The 14,331-nt window shown below is 35.8% G+C and overlaps 1 protein-coding gene across 4 annotated transcripts in view; it reads right to left on the bottom strand.

Moving 5' to 3' along the window:
* The window catches only part of ENPP3 (ectonucleotide pyrophosphatase/phosphodiesterase 3), a 111,886-nt gene that overhangs the window by 85,418 nt on the left and 12,137 nt on the right, over positions 1-14,331 (bottom strand). For all 4 annotated transcript variants that reach the window (XM_074187599.1, XM_074187601.1, XM_074187598.1 and 1 more), the window contains exons 4-7: positions 11,552-11,674; positions 8,356-8,481; positions 6,784-6,844; positions 1,279-1,376 (exon numbers count right to left, since the gene is read on the bottom strand). In XM_074187599.1, the coding sequence (XP_074043700.1) occupies positions 1,279-1,376; positions 6,784-6,844; positions 8,356-8,481; positions 11,552-11,674 (408 nt within the window). The remainder of the gene's footprint in view (positions 1-1,278; positions 1,377-6,783; positions 6,845-8,355; positions 8,482-11,551; positions 11,675-14,331) is intronic.

Genomic DNA, 14,331 nt, shown 5'->3' with positions numbered 1-14,331 from the left:
GGAATAATAGGTTGAAAGCAAATGAAAATCAGTCTATAAAAAAAGGAAGTTCTAGATCATAAATCTAGAAAGGGCTCAGAGTCATCTCTTTCAACCCCTTCACTTGATCGAGGAGGAAATTGAAAGACATTACAAGTGATTAATGAGTATTTGTTGAAATAGATTAAAAGGTAAATTAAATTATGAAAGTGATAGTTCTGCTGAGCTTATAATTCAGCATTCTGGAGTTCATACTTATAAAATATTTTGACTAATTACAAACTTTGGGTAATAAAATTTTAGAATATGCTCTGATTCTTGGAGACTCCAACTCATTACTTTATTTTTAAATGTTAAATGTTAGTATACAAACATCTGCCCACTAGAAGAATGTCTGAAAATCTCCACCCTCTGACACTGCCTTCATGGAAAGCAATTGCACATGTGTGGTTACAAAGGCACACCTATGAATTCTTACCTGTCCACACACAGGAGGGAATGTGGAAGTAGGAAGATCAAAAATCATTTTCAAAGAAGAAATAAAAATTCATGATTTGACCCTAGCAAATAAAGCTATTCTCAATTGTATTAAATTTTAGCAGTAGCATGGTGGTACAGTGGATAGTGTATCAACCCTGGAGTCAGGAAAACCTAAGTTCAAATCTGGTCTCACACATGACACCTGTTAGCTGTGTGGCCTTGGACAAGTCACTTAACCTTGATTATCTCACAACCGGGCTATTTCCATTGATCCCAATTCATATCTGGCCAGATGACTGGTTTTACAAGCTATAAACTGTATGACCTTCAGTAAGTGAGACTGGTGACTTAGCACAGTATTCCCCTCATTCAAATCCAATTTCCTTACTTGTCATGGCATCACTTCCCTGATATAATTTTTCCTTTAAGAAGGAAAAATAAGTATCATCATAAACATCAAATTCATCATCAAATTCTACACAAACAAATGATGGAGAAAGGAACCAAAGGACCAAAACAAATATGAGACTATATGGATATGCCTATACTATACAATAAGCAAATCATCAAATTCAAGAGTATGGGTGGTGCAGTGGATAGAGCACTGGCTCTAGAGTCAGAAGTACCTGAGTTCAAATCTGCCCTCTGACAGCTAACAATTGCCTAGCTATGTAATCTCTGACAAGTCACTTAACCCCACTGCCTTGCAAAAACAAACAAAAAAAGAGTCAAAGAACCAGTCAGCACAGCTATTGCTTTTCTTGATAATTTGTATAACATAGTAACTAGTACAACTTTACCCTTTTAGTGGAGACTTACTCATTTTGTTGATATTGGGCATCAGTGTGCTCCAGGTATGTAAATACTCAGATCTGAAACCATCCATGGAAAACAAAATCACAGGTGGGATGGTAAACCTAAAAGGTAAACATGCAAAAAAAAAATCATTAGTCGCTGTAACTGTAAAAAGCAAAGTGCTCTTCTGTCTTCTATTTGTCAATCTCTAGATTAGGAAACATGCTTAGGAAGGAGAAAGAATTACAATAAATGAGCAAGGTTTATTTATGTCACTATCTCCCTTTTAAATGTTAAGATTGTAGTGATCTGGGGCAGCTAGGTGGCGCAGTGGATAGAGCACCGGCCCTGTAGTCAGGAGTACCTGGGTTCAAATCTGGCCTCAGACACATAATAATTACCTAGCTGTGTGGCCTTGGCAAGCCACTTAACCCCATTGCCTTGCAAAAACTAAAAAAACAAACAAACAAAAAAAGATTGTAGTGATCTTTGGTCTCCTTAGGGCTCCTGCACAGCAAGTCTACAATCCACGCCTTTCACTAGGGGAGTCCTTTGAGCATATCAGGATCCAATCTTCATACCTCTTATCATAAACCAGTGGTATCCCCTCCACCCCTGCTTCAGTATGACACCAGACCTTGCCTACTCCTAATTCTTTTGACTAAGGGTCAAAGGAAGTAGAGACACAAAGGTCCCATTCTAACCCCTATTTTGGCTCTCCCTATATATCTGAAACTCTAGTGTCCATATTCTAAAGGAAGCCTTTCCTGACCTCTCTAGTACCTTCCCTCTTTTAATTATCTCCTATTATTCTGTATAGCATTTGTTGGCATTTTTTGGTCACTTTTTATCTTCCTCAATAGACTGTAAATTCCTTGAGGATATGTATTGTTTTTTGCCTTTTTTCCCACACTTTTGAACACTTCTTTTCTAGATATACCCTATATCCTATGAATAAAACAAAGTAGGAATACATATCGTTTCATTTCCCCTCTCCACCTTTCAGAATATCTAGCCTAAACACTTCCCAGGGCCTTTTCTGATTACTTAGTTGCTAATGCCCTTGCCTTGCCCAGTATAGGGAAGTACAACCTACTAACTTTATATTTATTTGGTGGATATTTGCATTTATTAAGTGATGCATCTGTGTTTATATATACCCATGTGAAATGTGGTGCAAGCAGCACTGGATTGTAGCTTGAGGTCCCAGTGAAATCTAAATAGCAGTTTTATTAACTATAAACTATATGACCTTCAGAAAAGTACTTTATCTCTTTTTTCTCCTCCATAAAATGAAGTATAACTAGATATCTTCTAAGGATATTTATAGCTCTAAACCAATAATCTTATTTGCTTATTTGAACATATAATTTATCCTAATAGGTTGGAAGTTCCTAGAGAACAGGGACTGTTTCATTTTTTGTCTGTATCCTGTGTACCAAACACAGTCTCTGACACAAAGTCATTACTTAATAAATTCTGTTGAATGAATAAATGAATCTAGAATAAATGAATGACTACAATCTGGACTCAAATTTTTTTAAGTACATTAAGAAAAGAGAGTATTTTTCTCACTATGGGAATAAGATCTTTCATTTAGTTTTCCTTTTAAAACTATTGAAACTACCCTTAAAACCTAGTTTGATTTGGCTTCCTGAGTCTCTAATTACAAAAGCCAACTAACCAGGCAGTTTTCCTCCTCCAGGTCTGACTGATGTTTTAGCATAGTCAACACAGAGCTCAAATGAATCAATGCTGAATCCTTGCTAAGTATTCTTTTTATACTGGTCAAACAGATCTCTTTTTCTAACTTTAGTTGGTTCTATGAGTATCTTATTTTCCATTTCTGAGAACCTGAAGCACCACACTGGCCTGAATTAGTCCTGATCTACAATAATTGGATTCCTCGACAAAAGTCATATTTGATATTTAATCTTAGATCCACAAACATTTGAAATGAATTAAAATGCTTCCATATTATAGTTGCTGCAGTCCCATGAGTTCCATGAGTTGCGGCAGTCAACAGACAAGGAATCTGTTCCTGAACACCTGAAGCCATTCCAGCTAAGCATGTTGTGGATACAATGCAGGTCCTGGAATTAAGACAACTCATTTTCCTGAGTTCAGTTCTAGCCTCAGACATTATTAGCTATGTGACCCTGGGCAAGTCATTTAACCTTGTTTGCCTCAGTTTCCTCAAGAATAAAATAAACTGGAGAAGGAAATTACAAATCACTCCAGTATCTTTGCCAAGAAAACCCCAAATGATGTTAGAAAGAAGACATGACTGAATAAAATTGTCAGAGTTTCTACCTTTGAAAATTCAAGGTCACTTCCATATTGCAATGAAGAGTAAAAGTTGGCCTTTAATGGAAAAATGCATCAATAATTCATATATTCATTGTCTCTGACAAGGAAGTGATCTTTTTTTACTGAGGCCAACCATTCCACATATGCCCTTATTCCCATCATCCCAAAAGATTTTAACTCCTACCATCCCCTCTCTCATGAGCTTTGGTCTAAATGGTTCCTTCAAACATGCACATCTTTAGAAAAACCTTCTCAGATCAAACTCTCATCCTAGATCTATCTTCTATCTAGACTTTTAAGACACTATTGTTTCTTAGTTCCTCTTCCAATTTACTCATTCTTTCTCTAAATATGAGTTTTCCATGAGGCTATGTCCTAGGACCCCTATTCTTTTCTATCTACTTTCTCATTGACCTCATCCTCTCCCATGGGTTGATTAATTCAATGACTCTCAGATTTCTATTTCTAGTCCCAGTCTCTTTTCTCAGTTTCAATTCTACATCATTATCCATTGCTACTTTCCAATTGAATATTACCGGATTCTCAAGCTCAACATATCAAAAACCAAACTCATTACCTTTCCCCATAAACCCACTCATCTTTCAAATACTTTTATTTTTATAAAAAATACAACTCTTCTGCTTACTAGGTTAATAAACTGGTGACCTTCACTCTCCCTTACTCTACATATGCAATCACAATTCAGTTTTTACCTTATAGTATGTCACATATGATATCTTTGGCTCACGGAAGATTCCACTTTAGATCAGGTCCTTATTATCACTCATATAGATTAATATAATGGCTTTCTACATGAAGACTTTTTCTGATCTCTTCAACTGTTAGTGTCTTCCCCTCTCAAACTATAAAGTTGATATCAATCCTTAAAAAAGGGGTGGCTAGGTGGCACAGTAGATAAAGCACTGGCCCTGGAGTCAGGAGTACCTGGGTTCAAATCGGGTCTCATACACTTAAAAATTAGCTAGCTGTGTGGCCTTGGGCAAGCCACTTAACCCCATTTGCCTCTCCCCCCCCCAAAAAAAACCTAAAATAAAAATAATAAATCCTTAAAAAAACATTATTTTAATATCCATAAACCCAAATGAAAACATGAAATCCTTTGATCCATACCTTTCAGAATCCTTCCCACAACATTGTTAATAATTCTTGTATGCTTAAAAAAAACTAATGAAAAGACTAAATAAGTAATTTAGAAGTTTCTGAATGACGGTTTCTATGGATGACATTCATTACCTTTTCCCTCCTATCTTAAAGGAATCTTTTTAAAAATATTTTATTTATTTATTTTTCCAACTACTAGGAATCTTTTGTTAAAAATAAATTAGGACTTTGCTGCTTGACAGAATTAATTATCTTTGCAAGGCAAATGGGGTTAAGTGGCTTGCCCAAGGCCACACAGCTAGGTAATTATTAAGTGTCTGAGGCCCGATTTGAACTCAGGTACTCCTGACTCCAGGGCTGATGCTCTATGCACTGCGCCACCTAGCCACCCCTATAATTGATTATCTTTGAGAATGAGGAGAAAAGAAGAAATGGTATAAATTTCTTTCATTGTTTGTTTTTCACATTTTCAAAATAATTATGTCAAAACAAGAATTTTCATAAAAGTTTCCTAATCTTCAATTATTTATTTTTTTGGTTTGTTTATGATTTTTTTTTTTTAGGTTTTTGCAAGGCAACAGGGTTAAGTGGCTTGCCCAAGGCCACACAGCTAGGTAATTATTAAGTGTCTGAGACCGGATTTGAACCCAGGTACTCCTGACTCCAGGCCGGTGCTTTATCCACTACGCCACCTAGCCGCCCCATTTATGATTTTTAAAAGCATCTCTTTACAGAGTGGTAACATGTATAGCCAATCATAACCAAATTAAACTCTATTTTTAGCCTTTGGAGTTAACAAGAAATGGCTTTATTTTGTAAATTTTCCACAGAAAATTATTACATATTTTTAAATTCTTTGCTTTTATAAGTTTTTATTACTAGATATTTCTCAAAAAATTAGTGTAAATTATGTGATCACAGTTGTGATTTCTCAGTAAAACTCATGAAATTTGAGGCAAGAGGTTAAAGAGCAGACAGTTCATCTTACAATGTTAGGCGGCATAAGGAAGAATCTACATGTTGCAAAGGCTCATTATCCTGAATTTTTTTTTTAAAAGAGTCCTGGTTTTCATGTCAGAGGATGCTAAAGGACCAGTAGGTTAAAAAGTAAGTCAGCACTGCCTTTCTAAGTGTTAGGAAGAGCAAAGTTCTCTCCCACTGAAGGAACAGTTGAGGAAGTAACTGATTGTCCTGGGACTTATATAACATGATAAGTCTCCTGTTATAGGAACTGTGATTTATAAATGAACTAACCTTATGGTAGAGAGAATAGAATATGGAATAGGAGAAATCCAAGGAAAAAAGGCAAACAAGGCCAGATGCATCTTGAATTCTTTTGTTCAAGGGACTAGGTATCTCCCTCCCTTGTGCTATCACCAGAGACATAACTATTAATAAGGAATAAATGTGATCAATGCAATGATAGCAGCAATTGGCAAAACTTGTCTAGTAATATCTAGTAAAGCTGGCTTCTAGCTCCCCTTTACAGAGAAAGGTGGGTCAGTGAGCAAAGTAACAGTCTATATAAACAAGGGCTTTAAACCTTACTAAGACACTACCTGGAAACTCAGATAAAACACTTTTTTCAAAAATTTGTTTTAATTTAAGTGATAAAATAATGAGAAGCTTCCTTGGTTAAAGTGCTACAGGCATACAAAACATTATGGACTGATAGCTAGATGGTCCAATCCACTTATTTCATAGATGAGTAAATGAGGCCAAGAAAAGTAAAATAACTTGGCAAGGATCATCCAGTTAATAAATATCCATTCTGAGAAAAGGCTTAAACTTAGGTCTCCTTGATTCTCAATCTACCAAACTATCTACTACTATTTAACTGTTTCTACTTTTTTTAAGCTCATAATATTTTATCTCATTTACTTTTTTGCTAACATTCAACCTACCTTAAGGAATATTCAGAAATGTAAACTTAAATAAAACAAAATAAAATTCCTTTAATCTTAAAATTATTAGTTATCATTATTAATTCATTTCTATTCTAAAAAAGTATCCACCAGATCCCATATCCCACTTCTTTTTATTCCAATTCTTTCTTCCTTCTGTTAAAAGAGTATTAAAAACTCAAATCAATCTTACCCCGCTGGACACTGAGGCTCCTGAGAAGCAGTACATTTGTCATCCACCCAACGTGTTTCCCCTAAAAATAGAAGAATAAAAATGTTTGTCAGAAAAGCAAAAGAAAAAAGTAAAGGCATAGATAACATACTTCATCCGAATATGAAGTATTTTATTTAGGGCACTCCTTGAGAATAAAATATTTTCCTCCTAAACTATAACCAAGATATAACAGGAACTTTTCTTGGTAAAGGGATTTCCTAACCCTGTGCCTCATTGTCCTTTGCTCATTCTGTGCCAAGTACAGCCAACCTCTCTAATTCTACCTTTCTCCTATGGTTCACCTTTCCTTCTTTCCTAAACTGCCATATTCCCACCCAACTCCCACCCCATGCCCATAACATTACACCTGCTCTAAAGGGTCATGGCTCATTAGTCATGACACAAGGGATGGACACCTCATCTCTTGGAATAGTTGTAACCAGTTTTGATTGTCTTTTTTGTGCCTTCTCCCCTCCCCACCCCCCAACTTAATGTGCCAGAACTATGGAAGAGAAGACAATTAGAAAAATGAATACAATTCAAGTTATTAGCATATGCAGTTTATTGCATGGCATATAATGACTTTGCAGAGATTAATTGCACTAGCTGAATAACTACTATCTATTAAGAAATAGTTTTATTTTTATTTTATTTTTTCCCCAAAGAAATAGTTTTGAAAGAAAAATAATTCTGAAAAAAAAAAGACAAGGACTTAATTTTATTTGAGTAGGATTTGAACTATAATGAACTAACATATATGCCTGATTTTAAAGTCTTGAATCATTGTAACCAAAATAAATGAGCTTTAAAAGTACATTGGGGAGGAGGAAAGGCAGGTAGATGGCATAGTGTATGGAGCACCCCAAAAAAACTACATTGAGGGATAAAAGGAGTTGGCATGGAAAAGAAAAGAATGGAGGGAGAATTTAACAATGCATCTTAATCTCTAAAGTTTGCCTCTTCCTGCTAAAGAAAAAAGCCTATATAATATACAGTCAGAGCTATATATAACTACCAATTTGGTGCCCAGGGCAAGCTTCTCTAAACATTCCAAGACAAAAATGCATGAAATTTACCCTCAAATCAGGTGTGGGTTTTTTTTTTAGTTAACTGAAGTTTGGAAAGAAAGGAGAGATCCCAAAATTCCTTAAAGATGTAGTCTCAAATAAAAATTTTAGGACAAATTCAGTTAAGATCAAAGGAGAGATTACACGACAATAAATAAAAGGTGACCAGTATACCATCTGGTTGCTTTCTATTATTACTAGTTTTCTTTGCTAACTAGTTGCTAAATTCATTTGTTTCTATATTGAGAAGGAATTTTACTATTAAAATATGCAAAGTTCAGTGGCATAGAGCAAACTCTAGTCACCCTGCTCTGGTTATAACTCTGCATGCTTTATTTCTTCCAAAAATTAAATGAAAAGTCAAATATTCAATCTCATGAAGTACTCAAATATTCCACAGCCTATTCTAAGATACAGTCTTGTGTACCAATCTTTTTTTCAGGATAAACAGAAGAAAATGATATATGTTTGTTCTTTCACTTACCTCTACATACACTTTGATAATCAGTGCAACAATCTTTTTTCTGCAAGCAGTCATCAGAACAAGAACAATGGCTATTAGTTAACCGAGTTTCTCCACAACGGAATTTATTGCATGTCCACAATTGAGCTGCAAATTACATAATTCAATGGAGTATTCAGTAAGCAAAGTTGACTATAAGAAAATGTGAATTTTATTTTTTTTTAGGTTTTTTTTTGGTAAGGCAAGTGGGGTTAAGTGGCTTGCCCAAGGCCACACAGCTAGGTAATTATTAAGTGTTTGAGACTGGATTTGAACCCAGGTACTCCTGACTCCAAGGCCGGTGCTTTATCCACTACACCACCTAGCTGCCCCGTGAATTTTATTTTAATAAATTCCTTCTTAACTACAAAAATTAAATTAAAAAGATAATACAAAATTGTTTATTCACTAGAACTACTAATTAACTACCCTTCTCCATTGACTTAGTTATCAGGGAGAAGGCTCTACTTTGCTATAAGGCTTGTTTGAATAAACCTTCCGGTCACTACCCTATTCTCAAGGTAGAGGTGATAATACTGGTTCTGGGGAATCCTTGCCATTCCAGTATGGCTGCTCAGGGGGCATCTCATCTAGTCAGTCAGTCAACAAACATTTCTTAAGCACCTACCATGTATCAAGAACCATGCCAGATGTTGGGGATAAAAAGAGAGGGGAAAAACACACTCCTTCCATTGTGGGGTACTGGGTCCCCATTTCAATGGGAAGACAATATGCAGATAACTGGATACATGCAAAATATATGGTAGAATTGGAAGATAATCTCAGAGAAAAGGAGTCAAGAATCTTTTAAAGATTTCCTACAAAAGTTAAATTGTGTTTTGAAGAAAATGGGGACATCCAGAAATGAGAAGGAAAATATTTCAGGCAGGGGAATTAGCCAAAGAAAAAGGCTAGTATTTATTAAGTATAGGGAAAGAACAAAGTCATAACTACAGGAAAATCACAGGCAACAAGGCATAAGCAGCAGGATTTCTTCACCTCCCAATAACTTCTCAGCAGCTTGCAATCTAATCTGGTTTCTGACCTCAGAATTCCTCTTTAGCCTTCTTGCCCAATGCCTCCTAGAAACAGTGCTGCTCTCTCCTGGTTTCCCTCCCCCTTTCTGACCAACCCATCCCTTTTCATCTTTTTTGATGTATCATCACCCATATTCAGTTCTCTGTGCATGGGTATACCATAGTCCTCCATTCTTGGTCCACTTCTTTTGCTACTCTTTCTCTTGATGATCCCATGCTTAGAATCCTCTTCACCTACAATGCTCAAAATCCCTACCTCCAGTTAAGGTCAAATCAAAGGCCAAATCCTTCAAAAAAACCTTTCCTATTCCTTTTCATTGTCATTGTAGCTCTTACCTCTACCTCAAAAAATTGCTTTATAGGATCATAGATCTCCAACTGGAAAAGACCTTTAGAGGGTCATCTAATTCAACTCAATAATTTACCTCTGAAGACCCTACCTAAAGTTTAAAGTTAATGATTTAATTTTTTTTCTGCTACACATGTTAACTCACACAGTGTAACGTAAATTCCTGAACAGCAGAGATCTTTCTTTTTTTCCCCTTTGTATCCTCAACAATTAGGACAAAGTCTAAACTAGGAAGTGCTTATTGAATTGAATTCCCAACTTGTTCAAGATTAGTTTTAGAATACTCCCACAGGTTCCTATTTCACTTCCAAGATGGGACAGGGTAGCAGTCTTCACCCTACATCATCTATGCCAGTATGCATATCATGAAGCAGTAGCAACTGACAGTTCATAGGATTGACAACATATTGGGGAGCAAAACCAGATTATTCAGGTAAAATTGATGACAACTTGAGGTGACTTAAGGGAGAAAAAAAGCAGTAAATATATCTCTATATATATGTGTGTGTATATATACCTAAAACTTGTCTTCCAAATAATGCTTTTTGGGTTTTTTTTTTGCACTGACTATCCCACACATACAAAGGGGTAGCCAGAGAAATTTTTTTTATTTTTTTAAGGCAATAGGGTTAAATGACTTGCCCATGGTCACACAGCTAAGTAAGTATTAAGCGTCTGAGGCTCGATTTGAACTCAGGTACTCCCAACTTCAGCACTGGTACTCTATCCACTGTACCGCCTAGCTGCCCCAAAGGTGACAGACCTAGAGACAAGAAGACCTATACTCCTGAGTCCAAATTCAGTTCAGATATTTACAAGCTATATGACCGTGGCCAAGTCATTTAACCCTGTTTGCCTCAGTTTCCTCATCTACAAAATGAACTGGACAAGGAAATAGCAAAATCACTCCAGTATCTTTGTCAAGATCCCAAATAAGGTCACAAAGAGTCAAACATGAATGAAATGATTGAGCATCTGCCAAACCTGAAATACTGTCCTTCCTGGTCTCTCTGACTTCCTTCAAGATTCAGCTCACATCACACTATCTCCAAGAGGCTTTTCCTGATCTTCATCTCCTGTTTTCACATATACACTCCTACAGAGACAGAGAGACAGACAAACACACACACACACACACACACACACACACACACACACACACTTGTGTTTTCCCTCATCAATATCATGAAGGCATGTAGATGTTGGCCGCATTAGAATGTTAGCTGTCTGGGGATAGGCCTCATGTTTTTGTCCTCTTTTGTAACCTCAGCTCTTAGTCTAGTATCCAATACAGAGAGAGATCTTAATAAATGCTTGTTAACTGATACCTAAAAAGATCTTGGATTATTCACAACTAGAAAAGAACAAAATACTAACTACAAAGATAGCAGATACATTGTCAAATTTAATAGGCATTTGGCATTTACTTTTAGGGTCAAAAGAAACCAGTAAAAGAAGCCTTCCTTTCAGAATTAACTATGATCCCAGATAGATATTTTTTTTTGTCTAGCTTTGCTAAGTCCTATGAAGTGAGGATTTCAGAATTATAGGTTCTTAGAAAACCCTCAAAGACTATCTAGTCAGCCAAGCTGGACTAAATAAAAGTAGTCTCTCTACAATAAGCCCTTCAAGGAATCAACCAGCCTGTTCTTGAGGTATATAGAGAAGAAACCCTGAAAGCAGTCCATTGATAGAACTATTGACATGCTGTCAGAAATAAGTTCCATATCACTATTGTTCCAAAAGGCAAAGGACAGTGATAGGTTAACTCATGCATTGTTAGTGCACGTACTTGATTTCACACAAGTTTCTTCAAAATCCCAGCAACAGTTCTTCCGGTCTCTACAGCCACTATCACACTGGCAGCCCTCCAGTCCTCTGTAGGATTGCTCGAAACATTTGTTTCTACAACTCCCTGTAAAAAGAAAAAGGACAGAGAAACACATTAGAGGGAAAAAGAAAATTTCAAGTTCTTTTCTTTCTCTGGTCTTTTATGGTATGATGCATCCTTGGCTTAATAAATAAAAATATAAATCCACAGTTTGAACCTACTGGAATCTTCTAATTATAGATTGTTTGATTAAATAAAGTAAATCTAGTCCAGAAAAAAAACTAATAAATCTTATCTTGCCACTGATTTTCCATTATAGATTGCAGAATGAATATTTTCATAGATAAGGGAACAGTAAGAATGGGGTCAAAGGAAATACAGCTCTGTTGGCTGCCAAAATCTCCTCTGGTTTAAGCATCATTCATTTGCTAGTCATACCTCTTATATGTCATACAATGGATAAAGTCAATTTTTTCCTGAATTTTTTCAAATAACACAAGAAGAGACGAGACACATCAGCTATTCATGAGCAACATAGACTTGAGAAACAAATGGTTCCTAAAAGTTCTTTGATCAAACAAAATGGTAACACTGCTACTTGCTCAGTTCAGAGAATTGCTCCTAGGCTTGTTGTTTCCTTTTCTCTCCCTCCTTCCTCCTTTCCTTTACTATTCCTTGTTTCCTTCCTTCCAACCATCATTCTATTTTTCTATCCCTTCTTTTTCCCTTCCTTTGTTTTCAATGGGTCATAGGAAAGGGGAAAAAACAAATGCTTGATAATTGGATATATTTAAATAGTCAAGAATGGATCCCTTTGACAATCAAATAAAGTTTTACTTCCAGGATGTTTTACTAATCACTTTAATTTGTTTGAGCTACCAAAATAACCTGAGAATCAGTATCAATCAGGACAAAAAAATGAGTGCCGTTCAAGTTTGGAATACCAGTGATCCTTTGCAATGTTCACTACCTTTGCTGTGCTAGCAATAACACAGCATGCTCAAAATGATTCATCCTAGTCCCAAACAGATAGAGCTTGCACAAACATTATAGTTCTAGACACTCTGCACTCCTATTTTCTGTGCAATTCCTGGAACTCTCCTCCCCAAAACACTCCGAAAATGCCCCCAGAATCAACCCTATATCCTGCATCCCTAGGATGTAACTCGTATAAGTCACTCCCCAAAACCCAGTCTTCAAAGGGGTTCAAACTAGGTCTGACTGCTTCTTCACATGTGCTGTATTTGTCCAAAAATACTTTCTAAGCATTTCTGGGTTTGTGCTTCAACTGTACAGGTAGAAGTCATGCCTTAATTATATACCATTTATGATTATTATTTTTGTCCATTGACAAAACAACTCTGAATCCACTGAAGTGTAGTATTATTGTCTAAACCACATTTCATTTTTTGTACACAAAAATTGTATCATAAGATAGGAGATTTAAGAACTTTACAGTTATATTGTCCAAGTCTTTTACCAACAACTGCAACTGAAGGTACTTGAGCAGAGGAGAAACATATTTGGAAATAAAGGTATTGTACTGACAAAGGAGGTAGCTAGTTAGGTGACTCAGTGGATAGAGCATTGAGTCTGAAGACCTGTGTTCAAATTCAAGCTCAGACAACATAGATGTGTGACCTTGAACAAGTCACTTAACCTCTGTTTGCTTATCTACTAAAGAAAGAAACAGCAAACCAATCCATATCTTTGACAAGAAAATCCCATGGGCAACATTGGCATGCTATAGTCCATGAGATCACAAAGAGCAAGACATGAATGAAAAACATCAGGAATAAAGGATAAACTTTTTTTTAATTAAGAAATTAAACTTTACAGGGTAGCTAGGTGGCACAGTGGATAGATCACTAGCCCTGGAGTAAGGAATACCTGAGTTTAAATCTGGCCTCATACACTTAATAATTACCTAGTTGTGTAGCCTTGGGCAAGCCACTTAACCCCATTTGCCTTGCAAAAGAAAAAGAAATTAAATTTTAAAAAATCCTTTAAATTTACAAAATCCAAGTTTCCACATATCATTTCAATAGCCTTAAGTTAGCTAGACTAATTGTTTAATATAAACTTGACATTCTTGAGAACACAAAATGCCAAAAATTGTGCAAATTCTGAAGATTTACTTCTGGGATAGAATGAAGAAATACTTGGATTCTCAACAAATACTAAAAACTAGTTTGGCAAGACCAACTTCAAATGCAAATAAAGGTCTTTTAATTCTTTGAATAACAGAAACTATGAGCCAAAGAAATGCACTTTCACAAGAGGAAATACAATATTCAAATGAGATTTCATGTATTCATTCCATAGACATTTGCTATTTACAGTGACACCTATGCTGCACTGAAAACTATAAATATGAATCAAAGACTTTGCCCTCTCACAATCTAGTAGGCTTCTAAGTCACATACACAAATAAGTAAAATTCAAATTCTAAAATTATATAAATGTATAAGAGGTCTAAGAAGTGTTTTGAGATGAGAGAATTAAGGGTTGAATGATACCACAAGATCCTCTTTATCTAGAGATTTTTAATCTGGGATTCATGGGCTGATAAAATTTCAGTAAGTCTGTGAATTTAGATGGGGAAAAATACATATTTATTTTCATTAACATCTAATTGAAATTTGGAATTTCTTTCAATTATTTAAAAAAGATTTTGATATGAATCCTTAAGTTTCACCAGCCTATCCAGGGGGATCTATGACTTCAGAAAAGATTAAAAT

This window comes from Macrotis lagotis, chromosome 5 (assembly GCF_037893015.1).
Source record: "Macrotis lagotis isolate mMagLag1 chromosome 5, bilby.v1.9.chrom.fasta, whole genome shotgun sequence".
NCBI lineage: Eukaryota > Metazoa > Chordata > Mammalia > Peramelemorphia > Peramelidae > Macrotis > Macrotis lagotis.
This window is presented reverse-complemented; position numbering and strand designations above follow the sequence as displayed.